The sequence below is a fragment of the Meriones unguiculatus genome, chromosome 8 (assembly GCF_030254825.1).
Source record: "Meriones unguiculatus strain TT.TT164.6M chromosome 8, Bangor_MerUng_6.1, whole genome shotgun sequence".
In the NCBI taxonomy this organism is placed as follows: Eukaryota; Metazoa; Chordata; class Mammalia; order Rodentia; family Muridae; genus Meriones; species Meriones unguiculatus.
Genome location: NC_083356.1, coordinates 105,060,717 through 105,086,288, shown reverse-complemented (window position 1 = coordinate 105,086,288; position 25,572 = coordinate 105,060,717). Strand labels below are relative to the sequence as shown.

Here is a 25,572-nt window from a genome sequence, read left to right as displayed (position 1 = left end):
AAAAAAACCTCTCATTCCAGCTACTGTGTTCAACTTCAAGGACTAAGTTGAAACACTGTTACCCATTAACTTGTGCCCTGTCCTGCTTCTAAGAATTATGTCCTTCAGAAAGGAGGATAGAGACAAAAGTTTAGACAGGCAGACTTAAGCCTGTGAATGTAACATGGGAGCAAGTAATCAAAAGAGAGAGATGGTGAGAAAGTCAGCACAAATACCACTGGTGAAAGAACCTGGAAAAATATCTGGAAAGTCCAGTGTATATATAAACACATTTGTAGATTCATGAACACCAAGCACAAACATAATGAGAGAAACTTGTACAATTCTGATTTAAAAAAAAACACACACACACACAAAATACATAGCACTGACTCTGTGTCTGTGAGTGTTTTAAATGATAAATCATGGAGTAAAATTAATGCATGGAAACTGTTCTAGTATAGCGCCATTAAACTCCAAGGCATGAAAATCTATCCTGGCAGTCTAGTTAAAATGATTGAAGTCCTGGAAGTGTCAAGTGATTGGGAAGGGGACAGAAGAGAAAAGAAAGAAGCGAGCCTGGGAGAATGACACTGCTCAGAGTGGAGGAGTGCTTTACTTACCTGCTGCTCCCCACCTTGCCATAGGCTTACTGCCGAGGAAGAGCAAAGAGACATCAAGCCACACCGACATCCACACATATGCTGAAAATGTTCTACTTCATAATTAAGTCAGAGGAAAAAAATACCACTTCAAATGACCACTACTAAAAGGATATGAATGTACCAAAATCTTAATAGCTAATTTTCTAATGGGGTTGAAGGGAGTTAAAATGTACAGGGCGGAGGTGGCACTGAAGCGAGAGATTGCCTTCCCTTTATTCAATACTATAAAGGTCTGAAAGAGAAAACACAACACATGAAAGAGAATTTACAGAATGCATCAAGACTATTCTTCAGAGAGTAACAGACCCCTCTAACAGAACCCTCTAAAGTAACAAGAGTTGTAACAGTTATCAACAAGTGACAGGACAGTAGCTCTTTCTTTCTTTCTTAGCCTTGCAAACAATTCAAAATTTGATAAGGGACTTCAGGAGGTATGGAATACAAAGACAATTTTGCGGTTAGTACCACAAGAATTCTTGGCATCTTTGCCAAAGATTTTATTTATATTTTCAGCTATAGCTATAATTCTTACACAGCATAAAAATGAGGTTTCAGTAACTTCTTCATTGGGGTAATTTTCTCGTGTAAACTTTGGAGTTTTCCAACTATGTTCTTTGCTAGAACTTTGTGTGTGTGTGTGTGTGTGTGGCACTTATATGTGCTGTGGTGTTATTCCTTCTGGGGGAGCCACAGAAAAATGACAGTCTTGTGTAAAGGCATAATTAAGCCTGTTAAGGACTCAAAGACTTAGATCAAGTTCTAGGCAATAGGGTGATCCTAGATACTGCTCTTGGAAATATAAACACCATATATTCAGCAGGGCACAGAGGCACACACCGCACTAGGGGAGACAGAGGCAGGCGTATCTCTGTGAGTTCCAGGTCAGCCTGGTCTACAAAGCGTGTCCAGGACAGCGAAAGCTGCACAGAGAAACCCTGTCTCAAAACAAACAAACAAACAAACAAACAAACAAAATAATAGAACCCCCAAACCCCAGATGCTCCCATTGTCCACTTTTGATTTCATTACAATGCAGTAGTACCAGGGTGAATCTGCATTCAATTTATGGCATAGTTAGTATTCAGAAAAATAAAATGGCTTTGTCTTCCTCACATGCCCTGTTACAGGACACCTCTTCAGTATGGGCTTGTCCCGAGAACGCAGGCTCAACCAACTGCTTTCAAAACACTTTTAGAATAATTGCTCCATTGCTTGACCAGGCCCACCCAGCATCCTAGAGATATTTTAAGAGCCAGAAGGAGGTACATTCTTCACCATCTTTAGGAAATAGGAAAAATAAGGCGACTGGACTAAAAACTCACTTTCTTATTGATATAGTAGGGGTCCAGGTCCTCCAGAGGCTCTGACACCATCTCTGGAGGAATGTCTCCATAAATAAATGGAAGGGATTTTCCTGCTTCCAAGTCACTATTTGGCTTTGGGCCATTTTCATCATCTTCATCCTTGCGTTCTTGTTTGGGTCTCTTAGCTTTCTCTTCTGCAATGCGTTGTTCAATAGCAGCAAGGGATTCCCTGGTAAAGAAGCGGAAGCTGTCAGGTCCTGGCGGTACCAGCACTGATTGTGCCATCTTTTCATCCTGCTTCTTTAATCACTGTTTAGCTCCTCGCATAAGAAAGTGCTACAGAAACAGGAGGGGAGAAAGCAATGACCATTAAGATAAAAGTCGAGGGTGGCAATCATAGGACACTGAGCATAAAGCATGTAAAGCAGAACAGCTAGAGAACCCCACACAGGCAGCGGCACCCAGCACTCACTGTCAGCTCCCAGGCATGCATTCATTTGCCCGCACGGAGATCTTTCTCTCACATCCAGTAGGTGTGTATGAGGTAATCTGTTCTCCCACTCCTGAAATGCTTTAAGTGATCGTGCTACTCGGGGGGAAAACACCCTGTTCAGAGCTTGCAAATGGAAGATGCTGTGTATCTTGTGTGCTTGTCTCTCACTTGTGTGAATGTTCTTCGGAGCCATTTTTATTCACCCTGCCTTCTTTCTGAAAATATAGCATTCAAAACCAGCGAAGGAAAAATCACGCTAAACTGTAGAAGCAGGCTGTGCGGCAATCTTTCCTCCTCTCTCTCTCTCTCTCTCTCTCTCTCTCTCTCTCTCTCTCCATTTCCTTTTCTAGTTTTCTTTTGGCCCAACTTAGCACCTTTAAGAGTTTAATCAAAACCGTGTCATCTGGGAAAAGAGCTCAGAGAATGCTGCAAGGCCAGGCTGTGGAAACAGGTAGAGAGCAAGGAGGGGTGAGGAGGAGCAGGAAAAGCAGAGCTGAGGGCTGCGTTTGGAACTGCTGGCACACTGCTCAGGAAGGGACCAGGTACCTGCCAGCACAGGCAGGAAGTCACTCACATCGGAGGTCTGGAGCTTGGACCTCCTGGCTTAGCAACCTGCTGCCAACTAGCGTAATTGCTTCTTAAATAACAAATCTGTAGCACAGAAGAAACATCCCAGAGAGATAACCATGTTTCCAAGTAAGAGTCCCATTTCAAAAAAAAAAAAGCTAGCAGAGTAGTGCGAATATCCATTTCAGATTTTGGACTTGAAAAAATATGTAAGTTTAACAAGGTTTCTCTATTAAGCATATTCCCTATGATATGGTTTTGAGGGGTGATATATAAATGGACTTTAACTGATGTTCAAATCACATTTTATTAAAGTAGTTAACTTGACAGTTTTGATTGTAAATGCGACCTCAGCCAGTTACAGGAGTTTATGTGCTTGCTATTTAAAAAACAGAGAAAAAAAAAAATTGATCCCAGTAAGCCATCTCTTCAAAATCACCTAATCAAATTTCTTCTTCTTTTTTTTTTTTAAAGTCCAACCATTTAAACCTGTACACGACAGAAATGAGTTGCTGCTGTAATATATGAGATGCCTCTTCTGAGAATTAAACAAATTGCCAATTCATTTCTGCAGTCTATACCGGATAAAATGCAAGCAAAGCCTAACAACATAAGCTGCCGAATAGTTTTCATTAAAAAATTTATTTTATTTTTACTTTTTGAAGTTGACCAGAACCTTTCAGGCACTAGCTGTCAGGCTGCCCTGTCAGTATCACAGGCTCTCCAAAGCATCCTTCATTTTCCTCACTCATCCCCAGAGGCTCTCATGCCTAGCGGTAGGCACAGGCATCAAGGTAGTCCTCACACATTCAAGGGAGGAAACTGTCGTACCCACGCCTGGTGTTCTAGGGGGACAGACACGCTAAAACATGCAGCCAGCAGCTTCCAAATGAAAGTGGTCCCCCTGTAAACTCCCCCAAGGTTTCTGCTGCAGAGGGAGGGAAGCCTCACTGAGAGCAAGCATAGTGAAGAACAGAACACATTACCCCTGCAGAAGCTTTTACACTCGAGAGTTTTGGGTTGACAGGCTGGAAGCAAGAAGACTGCAGCTAAAATTCCATCGTGCTTTAAAAAAAAATAATAAAAATAAATTTTTTTTTCAAATTCTCCTTTAAAGACCACACCTAACTTCCTGTCAGAGGATTCTGGTAAGTGAAGTAAGAACGGGCATTTCCTGTGTGGGGACTACAAAGTGACATTTTTATAACTGCCACTAGAGGGCTGGGAACTGTGAAGATAAACACCTTCCTCGAAAAACACCGAGTACGCAGCAGGCAGCCCCTAAGCATTCAGGGGTGGAGCCCGGAGGGTCTGCTGGCTGTCAGGGACCCAAGCGTGGAGGCTGCGCTGGCGACGCGTTCCGCTGCCTGGCAACGCTACTGCGCTTTCATCCCTTCTGTCTCCTAAGCCAGAAAGTCATTTAGGCTAAATAAATAATGCAAAGTAAAAAGAAGTAAATAGCCAAGGGTTAAAAAAAAAAAAAAATCCCTGTAGTGGCTTACTGATTCTATTAATGAGATCACATGGATGGACACACTACACAGTCAGATGTAGCATGCCTGTCCGTTCCAGAATATCTGAGGTCCAATAAATTACTTGTTGATGTTACGAAGAGACCTTGGCACTGTGTAAGTTAACTTTCTCCAGTTTAGAAAAAAAAAAAAAAATGTTTAACCTAATAATGCAAAAAGCTTTTTTTTAATTTTTATTTATTTATTTAATGTGGCTGGGTCATTAAAAAGGTGGTCTGGAGAGATGACACTGGATAAAGAGCACTCGCCGCACAGAAATGTGGACTTCGGTTTGGACCTCAGCACCCACATAAAAAGGTCAGGCGGCCAAAATCTTTACCTCCAGGTCCAACTGAGAGCCTCTAATCAGTAAGTACAGCAGAGAGCAGTCAAGTTAGACACCCAGCACCAATCCCTGCCAAGCATGCATCCACATACAGTTTTCGCCCACATACAAACAACCCCCCCCCCACGCACACACACACCCTGCGCCAGTAGTTCTCAACATTCCTAATGCTCTGACCCTCGTGTTTTGGTAAGCCCTTACCATAAAGCTGATAAGTGTAATTTTGCTGCTGCTATGAATCCTAATGTAAATATCTGATCTGCAACACCCAGGGGGTCACAACCCACAGGTGAAGAACCGCTGTGCTGTATGAATAGGCAAGCACAAAAGGAAGAATACATACGGAAAAGAAAAGCTACCGTGAAAAAAAGAGAATTCTGATTGGGAACTTCGACCCTAGCTAGCAGTCTTTCAGCTAGTCATTGTAGGATCCACTTAAATCCAACCTATCTCAAACACCAGGTCCATGCAGACGACAAAAATTCATGGTAATCAAAATGCTGCTGATCGATGAGGGCAGCAGAACACTCGGGAGCTGAACTGTGACCTTGAAGGGACTTTGTACAGGATGAAACCATAAATCCAGGGTCAGAGAGGTAGGCTGTAGCATTGTCCAGTCATATTTTGACATAAGGGGTTGAGAAAGGGAGTTTCCATCTATCAGGATAGGAGTAGATTCCTGGGCCTGAAAACATGAACTCAGTTGACCCTGCCAGTAAGATGGAGACGTTGTCTTTGAAATGGCTGGTCGCAGACAACTGTCTTCTTCCAAGTTGTCTCTGAAACGCCTGGACTCAGACAACCGTTTCCTTACAACAGAAGCTGTTCAGCTATTGGGAAGTCGCAGCTCTCCCTAGAGCATGGAGCCCTTCTACGATTAAATGGAGTCTGAAAATGAAGTGGTTGTACTTAAAGTTTCTTTGCTTGTTCCCAGCACTATTAACACAATAAGAATGGAGGAGCTACTATGTGCCAGTCACTGGGCTAGGATGCCTGAATGCACAGTCCCATCCCCTTCCCCTCCCCCCCAACTATCAAAGAACACTTTCCTGACACGTATGTGAAAAGAGAAGAGGCACACTGAGATTAGAAAGTTTCCTGAAGTCGCACAAACACAAGTCAAACTCAAAAGACTGACAACAAAAATCTGTAACCCTTACACAGTCCTGAAAAGAAACATACAACCAACATAAGCTTAAAGCAAACATTAAGTTCAAATTAGGCAAAGGGAGGTTAGACCCCGCCCAGCCTTTCTCCTGCAGGTCAGGGACAAAGAAGACACAGCCAGCAGAGCCAGAAACTGGAAGCAGACCAGATGTCCCTCAACCGAAGAATGGATAAAGAAACTGTGGTACATTTACACAATAAAATATTACTCAGCCATTAAAAAAAAAAGGAAATCATGCAATTTGCATGGATGGAAATAGAAAACATCATTCTGAGTGAGTTAACCCAGACCCAGAATGACACACATGGTATGTACTCACTCATAAGTGAATATTAGCCATACAGTACAGGATAATCATGTTACATAACAGAACCTCAAAGAAGATAAGTAACAGAGAGGATTCAAGGGAGGGTACTTGAATCCCACTAAGAAGGCGAAATAGGATATTGGAAGTGGAGGGAGAGGGGGATCTGGGTAAGAAGTGGAGAAGAAAGAAATAGGGGGAATCAGGTGTGGGCAAATGGAGATGGGGGTTGAGAGAGATGGGAAAGAAAAGGGAAATTGGTGTTGGGGCCATCTCTGAGACAAGTTGGGATGGGGGAGGCTCTTAGAAAGAGATGGGGGTGACCCTAGCAGAACCGCCTAGCAGAGGGGGATAATGAGACTGAAGTGGTAACATCCTGTAGCCAGGTCAGACTTCCGGTGGAGGGAGGGGATCACCAACCTACTCACAAAACCCTCGACCCCAAATTTATCCTTCCTATAAGACGTGCAAGGATAAAAGATGAAGCAGAGATTGAGAGAATGGACAGCCAATGACAGGTCCAACTTGAGACCCACATGAAAGAGACCAAACCCCTGACACTATCTGTCTTTGCACACAGGGACCTCGCATAACTGTTACCTGACAGGCTTCATTCAGCAGATAATGGAAACATTAGGCAGAACTCAGGGAGTCTTGTGGAAGTTAGGGGAAGAAGTTGAGGGATCTGGAAATTCAAGGACACTATAAGAAGACCTACATAGCCAACTAACCTGGGCCTGTAGGGTAGGGACTCATAGAGACTGAATCACCAACCAAAGAACATGCATGGACTGTTCCTAGGCCTCCGACACATATGAAGCTGATGAGCTGCTTGGTCCTCAAGTGGGTCTCCTAACTATTGGAACAAGGGTTGTCTCTGACTTGGACTCTGTTGCCTCCCTCTGGATCTTGTTTTTTTCTAGCAGGGCAGCCTTGTCTTGCTTCAGTAAAAGAGGAAGCACTTAGTATTGATTCCACTTGATGTTCCAGGGTGGGTTGGTACCTGGGGGGAGGGGGAGGGCAGGATTTGGAGGAAGTGAGTGGGAGGGTGGGACTGGAGGAGAGGAGAGAGTTGGGTTGTAAAATGAAAAAATAAATTCATGAAGAAGAAAAAAAAAAAAAGAAAGAAAGAAATAGGCAGTGGTACAAGGTTGTCCTCCTTGTCAACCTGACTGGATTTGGAACCACTGAGGAGATATACCTTGGGGCATGTTTTTGGAAGGTGTTTCCAGAGAGGTTCAAACCAAGGAGGACTCATACTAAATAAGGCAGGTCCTGTCCCGTGGAGCTAAGTCCTAGATTGAACAGAATGGACAAACAGGAAAACAAACAAACAAAGAAACAAAATGGAGAAAGCCAGCTAAGAATCAGACTTTTGTGCTTTCTGACTACAGTTACAATGTCCCCAGTTGCCTCATGCTCCTGCTGGCTCCTACCAGCTCCTGCCATCATGCCTTAACCACATAATGGACTGTGCTCCTTCTCAAATCAGGCATTTCGTAACCTCAATGAAAAGTAGCTAATCCACCAGCACTACGAATCTGTGCATTCCTGGCATTGTTTTTAGTAGAGATTATACGTTTTGAAATGAAGAAGAGGAAAAGCTAGCCAGAAATAGTATTTTACTCGCTGAAAAAGTGATTCAAACTGGTTGTAGCAAAAAGAAAAGAAAAAGAAAAAGAAAGCAATTTGTTGGTTTGTAGTTAATTGTCTAAAGCTAACTTTAAGTATAGGGTGAGTCAGGACACCAGCTAATGGGAATAGCGCAGTCACGCTGCATCCTTTAGCTCTGATTCCATAGTGAGAGGTACTTTTTAGAGGCTCTTATTGTGATGGGTGCTACACAAAGTCCAGCCTCCCAGCCTCCCAAACTCCTGTGTAATAGGAAACAACTGTAACAAGCAACAATGCACACACACACACACACACACACACACACACACATAAAAGTGAAACAAATCTTTAAAAAAACAGATTTTTGATTAGCATAGTGAGGCATATATTAATATAAATATGTGCTTTAGTAGTATTAGAAGTAGTCAAATTTAGTAGTCAAATTATATTAGTAGTCAAATTATATTAATAGTCAAATTATATTAGTAGTCAAATTATATTAGTAGTCAAATTATATTAGTAGTCAAATTTCAGTGCCTGAAAAATTGACAAATGAGTATATCATTATCAGAATATGTATGCAGTTGCCTGAAGACTTAAAACTATATTCATTTGCATCTCTCTTCATGCAGAAGATTTCATAACTTTAGAGGCAACATATTACTTTTGAAAGACCCAGAAAAACTGAAGAAGTTAGAAAAAGAAGAAAAACATTAGAAATTGTATTTCTAAATTCTAGTTGTCATTGCTTTATTACTTCTGTTTCAATGATTTTTTTTTTTTTTTACTTTAGGTTTCCATGTTGAAGATGAAGGAGGAGAAGGAGGAGGAGGAGAATAGCTGGTGAGATGGTCTAGGCAGAGTCCTGCTTACTACTAATCCCCCTGCTGGGAGGGTGGGCACAGGCATATCGCTAGGGCTTCCGGACAGTCAGCTGAGCCTATGAGGCAGGCTACAAGCCAGTGAGAGACCATGTCTCAAAAAGAAAACAAGGTGAATGGCATTTGGGTCTCAACAGTCAAGGTTGGCCTCTTCTCTCCACAGACTTGTGCACATGAATCTGCATATATCATGTGCATGTGCCGACACATAAACACTTACCCACATGCATAGAAACACACACACATACAAAAGAACACTGAGAAAGTAAAAATGCAAAGTAAGCTATATTATTACACACAACGATACAAGTATAAATGACATTTATACTTACATAAAGGGATGATTGTAAAAACAAGGCTGTGTAATAACTATTGCATAACTAGTTTCTCTGCATAAGAGTTGACATTTATATAATATAATAAGTAAAGATAAACACACAGTAAGAAAATGACTGTTATTATTTTCTGTAGATAAGGATGTAATCATGTAGTAATTTATAATTAATAGCTTGGGATAACTTAAAATCCTAGAGACTTTGGCTCCCCAGCGTGAAGAAGGTTAAGAAAATCTGAGAAACATGGGTTTCTAGTGATGCCCTTTAAGTCCCGGTTTAAAATAGTGACTTAATTTTCTTCAATATATTAGAATAGTATGTGCATATACTTAGATAACATTTGTTGAATCTTATCTGAAGTTTTTTATCCCCCAGATTCCTCAAGGTCTTTAGTCACAGAGTTTTGAGTCAGTCCAGTGCTTTTTAGTGGTCCCCTGCTGAGGTTTTGTGTTTCCCTTTCTCTTTATTCAGCCTGAATCCAGCCCATTTCTATAACTAACAATATCCCCCTAGGGGAGAGGAGAAAGTTCTGGACAACCAGACTTTCATGTTTTCTGTGGCAGATTAGGAAGAGAGTACAATAAAATATGAAAACCCAAAGTGCTGTATGTACCAGTTGAAAATTGTCATTTTTTTTCTTTTTAATACTAGATGTGTTCTGCGATGAAACAAATTCATTTTCAGTTCTTCGTGTTCATATTATATGCATTGAGTGTTTTTTTTATTAAAGCTAAGCATTCATTTTTATGATTGCTATGGCTTTGCATGTATTTTGTTTTTATTTAACAGAAATGTTTATCAGTTGTACCATGATGAACTCAGAGAAATATAGGGTCAATGTGTAAAAATACACTTTACAAGCAATTTTTTTTTCTGGAAAAGTAAATTATGAAGGGAGATGTTCCAGGCTGCAGAAATGTTATCCGTGAGCAAAGTACTGGGTTCAGGTTCCCAGAACCCACATAAAAGAGAGGCGTTGTGGCACCTTCTGTAATTTCAGCACTGGGAGGCAGAGATAGGTATATTTAAGAGATTTGCAAAAGAGGCAGTCCAGCAAAAATTCCATGATCCAGGTTCAGCAAGAGACCCTGCTTGCTGAAATGTGGAAAGAAATAGGGGAAGATGTCCAGAATTGATCCCTGACTTCCACAGATGCACACAGAGGTGATTGCAACCCCCCTTGTACACACACATATGCATACACTACACCACACAACACACACACACACACATACACACACACACAGAGGCATATGATCTCTCCTAGTCTTATGGTTTTTATTTATTGCTTAATGCTACATTAACTAAAGCAGGACCCGCACAGGCTCCTTTGTTTCAGAGTGGGCTTGTGTCTCCTCTGTCTCTCAAAGAATTCAGTTTACTCTTCCTGTGAGGCCTGTCCTCTGATGCCCTGGTAGATTTCCCCTTCTAATGTATTGCAGTCTTTACATGTGAGCACACCTGGGTTTGTTGTGATGAAGAACCATGTCTCTTGCTTGCCTTGGCATTGGCAGACGGATGGAGTGTGTTCTTGTTTGCACCTTTGTAGAGGGATTTTAATCCCCCAACAAACTACTCTCGCTTAAATACAGACATACCCTTAACACAAACATTTAATCCTTCAAGCTGGGATATTAACACACCCTTTGTACACACCTTTAATCCAAAACAATGCAGTTAAATTTAGTTTGTAGAAGGAATCACTCAAGTTTGATGTCTAATTGAGAAGCAAAATGACTAATTAGAGAAAGATGTGACAGAATAGGACACGCCCAACTCTCACTCGAACAGAGTGGAGAGAGAGGCAACTTGAGAGAGAGCAGCATGGGGTTGGGGAGGTGTTTTCTGGGAGAGTTCTACAGAGAGCAAGCTAGAAATAGGTGAAGACAGAGCAAACCAGAGAACACAAAGGAGCCAGATGATTAGAAGAGATTGCTAGAATTAATTTGAGGCCAAGTAGAGCAATTCAATTAGAAGTGAGAAAAGCCAGTTTGAATCAGTCAGCTTGCAGAGTTTAAGTCAGAACAGCTGAGTGGGACCAGTCAGCAAGAGTTCAGAAAGAGCTAGAAAGGGTGAGCTTATTCTGCATTAAGTCTCAGAGGCTGAAAACATTCTACTCAGCAGACATAGCAATTCTATCAAGACATAGTTCTATCAAGGCAATTTATTTTTCTATTCCTTTTACAAGCACCATCTTCTGTGCTCAAACTTATGGTGTCAACATTCTTTATCTCACTTTTCTTTGTGCTCTTCCATCATATTCTGTCAACATTGTATAGAGGCTGGAAGCTTCCAGGACTAGGCTTAGGTTAGCAGATGGAGGCAGTAAGCCCCAAGACAGCAATCACAATCATGTGAATAAAAGTTAGTTTTATACACCTTGGCCTGCCTTTGTGTCCCCAAGTCCCAACGAAGTTAGTGATGGAATATATATTTCTTTCTATCAGCAACGTGGTGTTCTCCATGGAGGGTGACGGTCACTGGGAAGAAATGGGAACAGGGAGGTTGAACAGTTTGGGAAACCAGGGACAAGGATATAGATTGTAACATAGAGGGCTGTGAGATTCCCTGGCAGTCCCACCCTGATATATCTCTCAGCCAACTGTTCTCCCTGATTTTTTCTTTGCCTCATCTGTGTAGAAGCCAGCTTATTTTAAAAATGCAAGACAGACTGAGTCATTAGTTTGCTAAAACTTCTAAAATGAAATTCCATTTTCCTAGGAAAAAGCAAAGTATGTATAGAACTTTGTGCTAGTCTATCCACCATCATTACCACCCTCCACAATCTTTTTTTTCCCGTTCCCTATACTGCCCTCCATGATCAATGCTCTCAAGTACTCAATACACAACATCAACTTATACACATAAGCTGTTTTTCTCTTTGCCTGAAGGCATTCGGACATGTGCCTGTGCACACACACAGACACACAGAAACACACACACAAACAGAAAAAGACTCATTTGCTTGATTCGCTTTCCTCATATGTCATAATCTTTGCTTAAATGTTTCCTTAATGACAGTTTTTTTTTTTCAAGCATACTGTCTAAGGTTGCAAACCATCTGTATACATTCAAATGTACACGAAGACAGCAGCTTCTTTCTTACCTCCCTCTATTATTCCATCTGTTACTATTACATAGTTGAATTACTTATAGTATCTGTGTCTGTCAATTTTAATACAAAGTTAATGTTTAAGGTCATTTATGCCAGAAGCAGATCCTGAACTGGGTTAAGGAAGTCTCCCTGGGATGAGATAGTAAGGCATGGCAAGGAGTTGCAGATCTGGATAAAGAGGAAGCCAACCAAACTTGGGACTTACAAACCCTGCTAGAACCCTACACAAAACTGTCATAGCCAGTCATTTGCTGATGATGTAGGAAACAGAAACTCCAGGTCCTTTCAGCATTCTGAGAACAGAGCTTCAAATAATCCAAAGGAGGTCCTCCAAAAAGTGACACAACTACAGCATTCTGAACAAAATTACTAGGCTATAGAGGCAGGAGATCACAAGAAGAAACAGAAAGGATCAGGGTGGTCCTGGATTGAGTAGAGCAATATGATGTCAAAGTGAGAGCAAGGCTGTTTTTCTTTTGCTTCTATATCTATTCTTACAACTGTCTCTTGTCCCTAACAGGAACCAACTATATAGATAAATAACTGTACTAGGTACCTTCTAGGGTCCAGGTACTATAATACTCTGAGTACTTAGCAGACATAGCAATAGAGTTTCATCAAGACAATTTGTTTTTCTATTTGTTTTAGAAGCACTGTCTCCTGTGCTCAGGCTTATGGAATCAACATTCTCCATCTCACTCTTCTTTGTGTTCTTCCATCATCATATACGTCCACCAGATCTCTGAAGTCACCCTCACCTATCTCTTCTCCTCTTCCTTGAAACACCAAGCTAGAAACATAGTATCAGTTAACAGTACTAAAGAATAAACAACCGGCAACCATCCTTCTGTCTGTCTGCTCCTTCTCCATCCACTTTATATACAGCTCTAGTGGAATGTGTTTTAAAACATGACTATGAACAGGGGAGGGTAGCCATGCTTTACATCCCAGGACTTGGAAGGTTGAGGTAGTAAGATTATGGCTTTCTCCTTCTGGGATATTTCACTCAGAATGATCTTTTCTAGATCCCACCATTTGCCTGCAAATTTCATGATTTCTTCCTTTTTGATTGATGAGTAGTATTCCATTGTATAAAAATACCACAATTTCTGTACCCATTCCACCGTTGATGAACATCTGGGTTGTTTCCAGGTTCTGGCTATTACAAATAGAGCTGCTATAAACATGGTTGAGCAAGTGTCCTTTTTGTGTACTTGAACAAACTTTGGGTATATACCTAGCAGTGGTATAGCTGGGTCTGGAGGAAGCACTATTCCTATTTGTCTTAGAAAGCACCAGATAGCTTTCCAGAGTGGTTGTACCAGTTTACATTCCCACCAGCAGTGGAGGAGGGTTCCCCTTTCTCCACAACCTCTCCAGCATGTGTTATCGCTTGAGTTTTTCATCTTGGCCATTCTGATGGGTGTAAGGTGATATCTCAGGGTCGTTTTGATTTGCATTTCCCTGATGGCTAATGAGGATGAGCATTTCTTTAAGTGTTTTTCTGCCATTCGATATTCCTCTGTCGAGAATTCTCTGTTTAGCTCTGTTCCCCATTTTTTAATTGGATTACTTGGATATAACCTAGAACCTCCACTCAGATGTAGCCTGTGGTAGCTCAGTAACCAATTGGTTTCCCAAAGTGAGGGGAACAAGGACTATTTCTAACAGGAACTCAATGACTGGCTCTTTGGTCTCCCCACCCCCGAAGGGAGGAGCAGTCCTGTTAGGCCACAGAGGAGGGCTTTGCAGCCAGTCCTGAAGATACCTGATAAAACAGGATCAGATGAATGGGGAGGAGGTCCCTCCTATCAGTGGACTTGGAAAGGGGCACGGTGGAGATGAGGGAGGGAGGGAGGGACTGGGAGGGAATGAGGGATCGGGGACATGGCTGGGATACAGAGTTAATAAAATGTAAGTGATAAAAAAAATAAAAAAAATAAAGTAATAATAATTAAAAAAAAGAAAAAAAAAGATTATGGCAAGATCAAGGCTGGTTTGGGCTACACAGTGAGTCTCAAGCCAGTTCGGGCTACAAAGTCAGATGCTTTCTCAAAAGGAACCACCCAACCAGACAAGTAAAGAATCCATAATTACACTAAGCTGTTCCAAAACTTAACTGTTTAAGTGTAATTAAAACCTCAACTTGATTCTCTATTTTTTCATTTATCTTAGCTCTCCTTTTCATCCCTTATAGCTTTTCAATAGTATTCAGGTTGCAGAATTGAGAGGGGAGGCCCCTCTGTATCTGCCTTATAGTTCTTCTGGTACATAAAGCAATGGCTTGCACGTACTGAACACCTCCAGGCTTAAGTAAGTAGCAGGAAATCTCAGAGACTCTGCTCTGAGACACCTTGTAAGGGATTTTGTGTGCAACATCCAGTTGTGACTCTATGTGCAGAGCCTAGCCTAATATTGACCGAATGAAAATTTTACTCATTACTCTAAAATAGAACAAAGACCATTGGTCCTTACAAGGGATAAAATCCACCTTGATTTGAAAATACAAAGTACAACTGAAACTCTTTCTTTTATTTGTCTCTGTCAGTGGAAAATGTAACCCAACAATAATAAATCAGAAGCATCAAGCATTGCAGCTAAGTAAGGGGGTGGGGTGGGGGACTGTCTATCAGGACCAAATGGCCATATTTGAAGAATCTCGAGCTCTCTTACAAAGTCCACAGATCACCTCTATTTTGAGGTATCTGAATGAAAAAAATGATGTTTGCAAAAACTAAAATTTTATTATTCTTTGGGTTCACTTTGTAATAAATATAACAAACTACCCAGCAGTAGGAGGCCAACACGAAAGAAACATAATGGTGTCTTTGGAGTTTCTTTGCTTCATAATGTCACAGCATATATTTTTCTAACATTATAGATCCTTTGCATATGTATTATAGCTTTCAACTTTGGGCTTTTATGGGATTTCTGAGTTTGCCTGCATCTACCTGCTTTTCTTATGTTCTTTTTCTTTGCCTCTTTTTCTTGTTTGGTTGTCATTTTCTGATTTATTTATTTATTTATCTATCTATCTATCTATCTATCTATTTATTTATTTATTTATTTCATTTTATTCCTTCAGAGGCTTGCTTGTTTTCTAACAAGAAACAGAAAGAGTGTGGATCTGGGTAGAAGGAGGATGTGAAGAGGAACTGGAAAAAGGAAGGAAGGAAAAACTGTAATCAGAACATATTGTATGAAAAAAATCTATTTTCAATAAAGTAAAAAATAAATATAGGTAATAATGGTTAAATCCTGAGACTTGCACAAAACAAAATGAATACTTTAAAATATTTAACAGTTCTCGACTTATTGAGACAAAGCAGATACTATCATTAGGGTACTTGGGTATAATTATTTAGTTATTATATATAATATATGATATATATGTGATATGTGACATGTGATATGGAATATGCGATAGGTGATATGTGGTCTATAATATATAATATGTAATATGTAATGTAATTATATAATTATATAACTATATAATATATTATATAATTATTATATAATATAATAATATATTACATGTAATATAATGAACATATACAATGTATTGATATATAATATACAATGTATACTATATAATATAATATATATAACATGTAATATATAATGTATAATAAGCACATAATGTACAGTATGATAAATATACAATATACAAAATATACATACACAATTTTCTTGCTTCTAGATTCTATAATTTGACAACAATTTGTTTCTTGCTGAATAAAAATGAAAATGCAATTATATAATTGCTAAGATCACTTATGCAAAGTCTGAAAAGAATTTCAAATTCTGGAGGTGAGGTGACCACAGAGCATGTTACCCTCCTGATCGGTGGAGAATCTCACACGCCCACTCCTAGCTCCAGAGCAGACACCTAGTCCAGGCTTGGTGAGGAAATTCTAGTCTCTGGTGACTTGTGCATCATGTGAGGTCTTCATAAATATATGGTGCTGAATTAAAAATGAACTCCAACTTGCATTTGTGTAGCTAGATCTAAAGGTGTCAGAGGAGAAGACGGAATAAGGCACTATTTCATCAGTAAATCTGGTTCACTTAAAAATGCAATTAATGATGAGTGTTTTGAACTATGGTGTGACAAGCATCAAGAGCAATGTCATGGGATTCTCTGGCATCGTTTTCAGCATGGAAAGTTTTTTTTTTCCACTCTGTTGACTAGCATATATGGATGTATTTTCAGTGGCTATGCCAAAACTAATGATTGTGGAGATGCAGCCTCTTAGTTAAGAGTGCTGCGGCTCTCCACACTTTGGCATGCCTCCTTCTGCAGTTGTTTCATTGTCTGTAGAAGGCTCATATGGGCTTTTCCCAGTCTCCAACTGTGCCTGTGCAGCATCTTTCATCCAGAATATGTTGACTTACTTCCTGCTGTTTGGTAGAACCATTTTTCTAGACAAAGGCTATAACTTCAATGCAACTGTTTCATCTTCCTTTTGCTATTTGCAGGTTGTGGTTCTTTTATCAAAGTACTTGGGTTATTTCCAGGGTTAAAGGAGATAGATGATGCACATAAAATACCAGATATTATGAATATTCCTTTACCCCCTGTACCTATCAAGGTTTGATACATGTAGCATTGTGCTGAGCATCTGAATAAAAGTAAATGTAAAACATCTTAGATTTTTTCAGTATTAATAATCCAGTTAATCATTGAACAGTTTCTATTTTATTATACTTTAATGTTTTATTTGTTGCTCGTGGGAATTCCAACCAGGCTTCCTGTGAGTCAAGCAACAAAAATTTTTAAGCACACACAGAGGATTATCATTCACCCAACTACTTTGGCTCAACACTGAATATTGACCTAATCACTCGAAATCCTGCCCTCGTGGGGCTTATAGTCTATATAAGTCAATTAAGAGGTATAGGTAATGCATAAGAGAGTAATCTTACAGTGAAGAGGGAGAGTAGGGTGGTCAGGAAGCTTCTTGCTGAAGAATTGTGCCTTAAGGAGGAAGGTGAGGAAGTCACCCTTGTTGGGAGCCTTCCTGGATGAGAGGGTTCCAGAAAGAGCAACTGCATTATGGACTTTTGGAAAGGGGTTTATAGTTGGAAAGGACTGACGGAAAGCAAATAGCACCGAACAAATGGAACAGCAACACAGGCAATAACACACGAACAGGAAGCAGAAAGTAGAACAGGTCGCAGTGACAGCAAGGACAATAGCAGACGCTGCCAACCTCGGGAAGGCCCGCCATCTGGCTTCACAGCACTTCCACCGGTGATACCTGTGACATAAATGTCAAGATCAGAGAGCAAGCCAGACCCTGAGAACCAGCAGCAACCAAACCACAAATAAAGGCAGTATCACTGCCATTCAGCATCCTCAACTTCAACCTAAGCACAGGAGATGCTGATGCAGGGTAGCCTTGCCCAGGACTACAGGGAAAAATCCAAACCTGTATGGCTGCCTGGGCCAGCATCCAGGACCAGCTTTACAGCTATGGGGAACACAGCAGCCAAATTTAGCCTAGAAATAGCACACATTGGAAACACAGACAAAGTGTTGCCTTTCCCTAACACTGTCAACATCTTAGAGGGGAGAAGGGATACTATTTTTAACCATGAGGCAGCTTGCCAAATACATGATAGAAACAACAAAAACTCTAGCTACAAAACAGGTCCTGACACACAACTTGTTTGCTTGCTTTCTGGAGTGAAAAGGATGATGACCGTATCAGACCTGTTTTATCTATTCTGTGTGTTGACGGGTACCCTCGCATGTACCTTCCTTCAAACCTCTGCCACACAAGCTGGCCTGGCATTCAACGGCATAGTGTAAGTTGACCTAAAACTCATTGTGATCCTCCTGCCTCAGCACCTCAAAGGCTAGGGTGACAGGCACAGGCCATCGTGCTTGGCATGGTTGCATTTTGTTTTTTCTGCATTTTCCAAGATGAAGAATTAACATTGGTCTTGACTAGCATCATAGGGCTGCTGCTGGAATAAGTTCAGATTATTAGACAAAGAATCTTTTGAAGAGCAAAGCATTTGAGAATTCATTGTTTCTTCTTTCCCCCTAATCTTACTAGATTTCAGGCTTTGCCCATAGCAATGAATGGAGGGAAGATACCTATAACAAAAATCATATTCTATATTCCATATTTAAAACTTTCAGATGCAATTCCAGGTACACTACTTTTAAAAATGTGGTTAGAATTCATAGATGACTAGTTTTTCAATGGGATCTTTACCTAGGTTCACAGATACAGCAACCCCTTGGTAGATTTATGGGATTCCCACCTAAACCTATAGTAGATATCTTAAAAAGAATGAAAGAAAGAAAATGCATGCTGGAGAAAGGGAAAGGGCAAAAGCCTCAGAAAAACATCATTCTGTCCTTCAAAAGTGACCCTTGACTTTCCCCAAATTTATTAACAGGCTCATACTCATAAATGACATTTCTCATTTATTTTTCTACTCATAGCCAAGCAAAATATACCGAAATAACTAGAAGCTAGAACTGATCCATAAAAGCAAAGCCTTGTCATTTGGAAATTATCAAAGAGCAGGGGATGACTCACACCTTTTTGAAAGTTCAAATCATGATCACAAACTGCAAACCAATTTCCTTTAGGTTTCTCATAAAAGAGAGCCAGGGAGTGAAATAGTTTGAGCTCTATGAAGAAAATATAGTTTTCCAAATAGAAGACTTTGTAAGTTAGAATGTACCTCAGATTTGGAATTAGAGCCATGTCTTTCCTTATGAGCTTGCACAGTTTTTTTTTTATTTGTTTATTTTCTGTATTTGAATGCTGTATCTACACGTCCACCTGCATGGCAGAAGAGGGCATCCCTATTTAGATGGTCATGAGCCACCATGTGGTTGCCGAGAATTGAACTCATGACCCCTGGAAGAGCAGATAGTGCTCTTAACCTCTAAGCCATCTCTCCAGCAATCTTGCACAATCTTGCACCAGAGAAAATGCTAATGAAAACAATGGATTTTTTTTTGGATGAGACGCTGCCAGATCACTTAGTTTTCATACAGTCATTACAGATTAACCTAGAAGCAGATGATTTTTTTTCTCATCTCTCATAACGGATCTCAGAGCTCTCTCAGGCTTCCTATTCAACTCTGTAATCACCATCTAACTTTTTCTTTCATCACGATCTCTGTCAATATTCTTACTTTTTAGATTATTACTGCAAACAGTACAGTAGATCAAAATGGCAGCATTGTACACCATGGTATGGACAGAAAATATATTCATTGAAGTAACTCAGACACGGGAAGATAAATGTCACGTGTTCTCACTTATTTGTGAACCCTAGTTCTAAATCTTTAGATGTGAGTATATAAACTGGAGTAACCATAGAAACTAGAAAAACGGTATAATTGGAAGCAGAGAGAAAAAAAAATCTGGAGAGGGGATTAGTAGGACACAGATGCTATACAGGAAGAAATAGGAAAAAAATGATGGAAACAGTTTAATTGAGAAGGGAAGGGACAGTGAGGGCAATACTGACGGTGAGACAGGAAGAATAAATAACATAAAGGATGTTTGAAAAAGCTGTAGGAAAACAAGCTATTTTATATTTGTTTAGACACACATATAGAGGAATTTTAATTGAGAACACGGCTGTTCTGGCAAAAGATCACATCCAAAGATCTTCTAAGTCTGTATGATCCAGGTGGAATACAAGCATGCCTTTAATCCAGGAGACAGAGGCAAGAAGACCTGAATTCAAGTCCAGCCTGGTATAGAGCAAGTTTCAGGTAAAGAATAGCTTAGATCTAGGTGTGGTGGTACAGGCCTTTAATCCCAAACTTCAATGAAGGTAAAGTTACTTTGTAGAAGGAAGGGTCCATGTTTGAAAGTGATGCATAATTGAGTGGCAGAAAAGATGATGAATTAGAGAAAGATTTGGTAATGCCCAGCTAGAGAGGAAAGGGTAACTATTTAATGGGCATTATATAGAGAGGAGAAAGTTTTACCAAGACAGGTTTCAGAGAGAGAAAACTCAGATGAAGACAGAATGAGCCAGAGAATGAGAAGGAGCCAGAAGATTAGCAGACATTGCTGGAGTTAGTTTGAAGCCAAGCAGAGCAATTCAGGGCCTGAGAGAAAAGCCAGATTGAATAAGTCAGCTGGGAGAGGAGTTTGAGCCAGAACAGCCAACTTGAACCAGCCAGCCAGAGCTCAGTACGAAAAAAAGGGTGAGCTTTTTCAGCAGTAAGTCTCAGAGACTAAAAACATTCTAGGTCTAGATTGCAGGGAGGCTAAAAGTGTCCAGGACTAGGCCTATGTTAGCAGGAAGCAGTACTCCTCCAAGACAACACTTGAACCAGGAGAATAAAAGTTTCTATTTATGTGTGCACATGCACGCACAAAACTCCAGCATCAGCCGTAAAAATCCACCCTTCAAGTTGTTAGTCAAGGGAATCCAAGACTCCCCAAATTATATAGGGTATTGCCACTGGCCTTGGTTGCTTCCCAGAATTTGAAAGTAAGACAGTATTGTTAATGGCACTTTGGGCACAGAACTTGGAGGAACCTAGCTACTAAGGGGAAAAAGCAATCAGTTGTCCAACCCAGTTGTAAAGCCTATGAAACACAATGACCAACAGATTATGATGCCTCAAAGGTTACAACAGTGGCCCTTATCTATCTGGGGTAACCATAACCATATAATTGAGCTTAATGTCCACTCAATAAGAGGGAATCTATGCCAGGTACTGAGCCAAACTTCAATGGCTGGAGAGGTCACAGACCATAGAAGAGAACCTACCAGTGCTACTTCCCTGAATCTGTGTAATTCCTAAATGCATTCTGTATATTTATTCTTTTATTCACAGTAAGTGTGGCTCACACCCTTCATCAAAGAAACTTCTTTTGGCAGTAGAAGAAGACCATTACAGAAACCTGCAACAAATCAAAATGCAGAGAATAATTGACCATGGGTTGTCCAGCACCAACTGATTGTTCCTAATGCAACCCGATGCTCAAGGAACATTGAGAATGAGCAAATGGAAAGATTGTAAGAACCAAAGGACCAAGATAACCGCTCCAGTGTCTTCCGTATAAAAAGGGGAAGCTGTGCTCAATAAATCCCAATCAAATGCTCCCTAAATAAGACCTGCTCAGTGACAACATCAGTTGGCATGTCAGTGTTGATGGGGGAAATCCACAAGGCCCAACTTCTAGATGAAGAGCTCCAGATAATTAATGGCTGCTGAGAGAGGGGAAGAATCAGTTTTCTACAGGCACAAGTCCCCTAATAGGTTATCCAGCTCCAAGTGGTCATCCCAAACACATATACATGTGGGTACACTAAAATAGATTCAGTAGGCCACACACACACACACACACATATATGTGCATATATATGCAGAACACATAGATAACTATGTATTAGAAATAACAATGAAACAAAAAGAGGTCATGGATTTGAGAGGGTATTAGGAGAACCTGGAAAGCATTGGAGACTGGGAGAAGATTGGAAGTGATATAAATACAGTACTCATGCATGAAATTTTCCAAAAAAAAAAAATTGAAATAGCACCAACATCGTGGAAATAACCAACCATTTTCTAATTGGATTTAAGTTACAGTCCACCAGATAGAATCCATATCTAGCTTCATTATTGGGCCTAGAACCTATGACTAGAGAGATCATAAGGTCTTCCAGCAACAAACCTGCTAAAAATTATTTTTGAGTGGACAAAGTATTAACCTGACTCTTAAGGACTTATCATTATACCCATTCATTATTGCATTTCTCAGTCTTCAATATTTGCGGGAGATGGTGACTGGCACAGGGACCCATAGCTGGCTAAAGTGCAGAGGATAAGACAGTGAGGAGTGCTTAGCCCTAAGTAAGCCATTTATACTGCAACACCCACTCCCAAGGGTCAGGGATCTTTGTCAAAGAGAGATGGAAAGAATATAAAAGCCATCTGTGATGAGTGACTATAAGGGAAAATCATCTGTGGACACACCAATGCACCTGCATCCATGAATTCAAAGTCGTTATGATAGTATGCACAAGACCTGTCCTTGCTTAAGCCAAACCAAATCTCAGCATGCAGAGGGAAGGTGGACATGAAGCCTCACCGCTATTGATAACTGATAGCTATTGAAAATGGGAGAGTTGGTTTTCTTTAAGAATGTAGGCCCTGGTAAGTTAACCAGGCTTCAGTGGAAGGGCACATAACCAAAAATATTGGGGTAGCATAAATTGGCCTTTATGCTTTATGGTCTTAAACAAACAAACAAACAAAAAACCAAAAAATTAGAGTTGGGTGGACAGGGAAGAAGTTGGGGAGAGATGATGGTTAAAAATGACCAAAATGTGTACAAAATTCTCAAAGAACTAATAAAAATACATTTTAAAAATTAAACAAGACCAATACAGACAAAACAAAGATGTTGAGGTTTTTCAGGTATAAGTAAATGTCAACTACATTTATGTTTGGTAATTGATAGTGTTATTCATTTCTTTTGTTTTTAACTTCCTTTTGCATTTTTATCCTATGAGTTCCTAGTAGAGGATTGATAGCATAATCCCAGCACTTATGAAGCAGATAACTTCAAGTTCAAGGCCAGCACAGTCTACATTAGTGAGGTATAAGCCAACTAGGGCCACATGGTGATACCTTGTCTCAAAAATAATTTTAAGAAAGGAGACTTGTCTAATTTTTACCGTGCTGTGATTTTGAAACTACTGCCTTACAAAATATCGCAAAAATTATCATTCTTTGTTAAAAACTGCCTGCTTGGGGGTTGAGGAGATGGCTCAGAAAACAGAGTGACTGCCAAGCAAGTGCTAGGACTGAGTACAAATCCCCAGAGCCTAAATCAGTCTGGTCATGGTAGCATGCACTGACAGTCACGTTGCTCCTATGGTGAGAAAAAAGATAGTGGCAGAAGAATAACTAGAAACATATGGATCCACAGAGTAGGTTTACACCACAGATAACAGAAGAGACACTGTCTCAAACAAGATGGAAGATAAAGGCTGACATCTGAGGTCTTCCTCTGACCTCCACATGTACACTGTTACATGTTACATCCACATTCACACACGTGAAGAAACCTACACTCCTACACGCAAGTGCGCGCACACACCCACATCATCAGACACACAGCATCATACACACACATGGACACACAAACCTGTTGACTGTTTCTTCCCAATCCGATGACTATTTGTTTTTGCATCTTTTGACAGAAGTATACATGATTTCTTATGAATAGAATCCTATTAGCTTTTTTGCTTAGTATTTGCATTCTATATCTTTTGCTGTTTAACTTTCAAACTGCTTGTTTTATTGTATTTAAAAAATACAACTCTTGAAAAAAGCATGCGTCAGGGCTGGAGAGATGGCAGTGGTTAAGAGCATTGTCTGCTCTTCCAAAGGACCCACATGGCAGCTCACAATTGTCTCTAACTCCAGTTCCAAGAGATCTAATGACCTCAAACCAATGCACATAAAATAAAATTAAATATATCGTTAAAAAAGAAAAAAAATACCTCTAGAATTTGATCTTTCAATTCTGACAATAATGAAGTTTGCACTTCCTAAAAGACCATGCAAAAATCATCATTCTAGCCTTTTTAATATTAAAAAAATTAATGATAGCTATAGCCTCAAATAACTCAAATTTTATCAGCAGAGAAATGAAAACAAAGTATGACACTACTTCATAATAAAAAGTTATGAACAAGATATATATATGCAAGAACTGTTTAACTCTAAATGGTACTGCAGTGAGTGAAAAGAAACCAAGAAAAAAGAGGGTGCCATGGTATCATTCATGTGAAAATTTTAAGAAGGAAAAATATGCTTCAGTGGCATAGCACAGTACAATGGTGTGTCATGGAACAGAGATCATCCATTGGGTGATGAAAGACCATATATTTCAACTGTGATTGTGGTCAGGCAGAAGAATACAATGGTCAAATTCAAGTTAGTGTGTATCGAAAAAAAGCACTTATTTTATTGAAATTGTATTTCAGTGAAAGAAAAGGTGAACCCAAGCTCTACTGCCTGTCTGCTCCCTGTTCTCCAAATGTTTCTGTGGCTACACTAAGCCACGTCTGAGTAGGTTGAGCAGCCAGCCCTCTATTTCATGCTCCTGCTGATCAACTTTCTGTCGGCACAGGACACCTCTCAGGTTCCTTCAGTTTGCTAGATTTACGTGACCAGTAGGAACACAGCAAGCTTCTCTTATGTGGATTCCTACATTAACAGGAAGTAGCGCACAGTTGTGTCTTGAAGATAATTAGCTTGCAAATAAACAGGAGTTGACTCCAACATGCCATCTGCCTCCAGAGAACTCAAAACCTAGATAATTAGGCCTGAGGTGTCTCAGTGGGAGAATTCCTGCTTTACATGTGCGAGATACTAGGTTTGATCTCCTAGTTAAGATACAAGTTAAAAAACAGAACTAGATAGTAACCCATCTAGTGCGTTAGGTAGTCCCAATATCCTCATAAAAAGTACAGTAACACCAAGTCCAGTGAGGAAATGAAGCAACACAAAACAAGACCGCCTACAATTTGTTAGTGACAATATCATTGAAGCTTAATAATTTTCTAAAAGTTTACCAAATCGACACCTACACTATGTAAATTACTGTGTATATATATGGTTTTACATGCACTATTTTACTTATCATTTAGTTTAGGCCTGAGAAGGATATCAAGGAGGAATATATAGCCTCATTTTTTTTTTAGATGAAGAAGCTGGTGTGTCACTGGCCACAGCAAGACTAGCTCTTATATTTTGTCTCTCTCAACAGAAACACAAAGGACTTATACGCTATACTGCTCCCTGTTTTACAAAGGTTACAGGCACTGAGGGATGTGATAATTAATATTGATCACCAACCTGATAGAATCTAGACAAGGAGACAAGTCACTGGGCCTGGCTGTGAGGGAGTGCTTATTGGGTTAATTGAGTGGAAAGAGTCAAAATGAATTAAGGTGATACCATCCCATGAGCTGAGGTCCTACACCTTCAAAAAGACAAAAGGGAGCTGAGCATCCTCATTTATCTCACTGCTTCGTGATTAGGGATCCAATGGGACCAGCTGCTTCAAACTCCTTCCATGCCTACCCCACATTAATGGATCATGAGCCAAAATAAATCCTCCTTTCTTTATGTTGCATTAGTCATAATTTCCCCCCAGCAATAAGCAAGGAAATTAATACAAAGAGATTCCCATGGTTTCTTGGCTGAAATGGCACTTATACTGGGCTGTCAAAGCTGACCTATGTAAGAGAACATTGCAGTTGAAAGACAAATTA

At 40.1% G+C, this 25,572-nt stretch overlaps 1 protein-coding gene across 4 annotated transcripts in view; it reads right to left on the bottom strand.

Moving 5' to 3' along the window:
* LOC110557626 (sodium channel protein type 2 subunit alpha) overlaps positions 1-25,572 on the bottom strand; it is a 131,102-nt gene that overhangs the window by 86,238 nt on the left and 19,292 nt on the right. Inside the window, exons 2-4 of one of the 4 annotated variants that reach the window (XM_060390295.1) lie at positions 3,995-4,073; positions 1,967-2,284; positions 759-876 (exon numbers count right to left, since the gene is read on the bottom strand). In XM_060390295.1, the coding sequence (XP_060246278.1) occupies positions 759-876; positions 1,967-2,233 (385 nt within the window). In that variant the 5' untranslated portion in view covers positions 2,234-2,284; positions 3,995-4,073. Of the gene's footprint in view, positions 1-758; positions 877-1,966; positions 2,285-2,420; positions 2,479-3,994; positions 4,074-25,572 lie in introns of those variants that run through there. The other 3 variants (XM_060390296.1, XM_060390294.1, XM_060390297.1) reach the window with 3 other exon arrangements.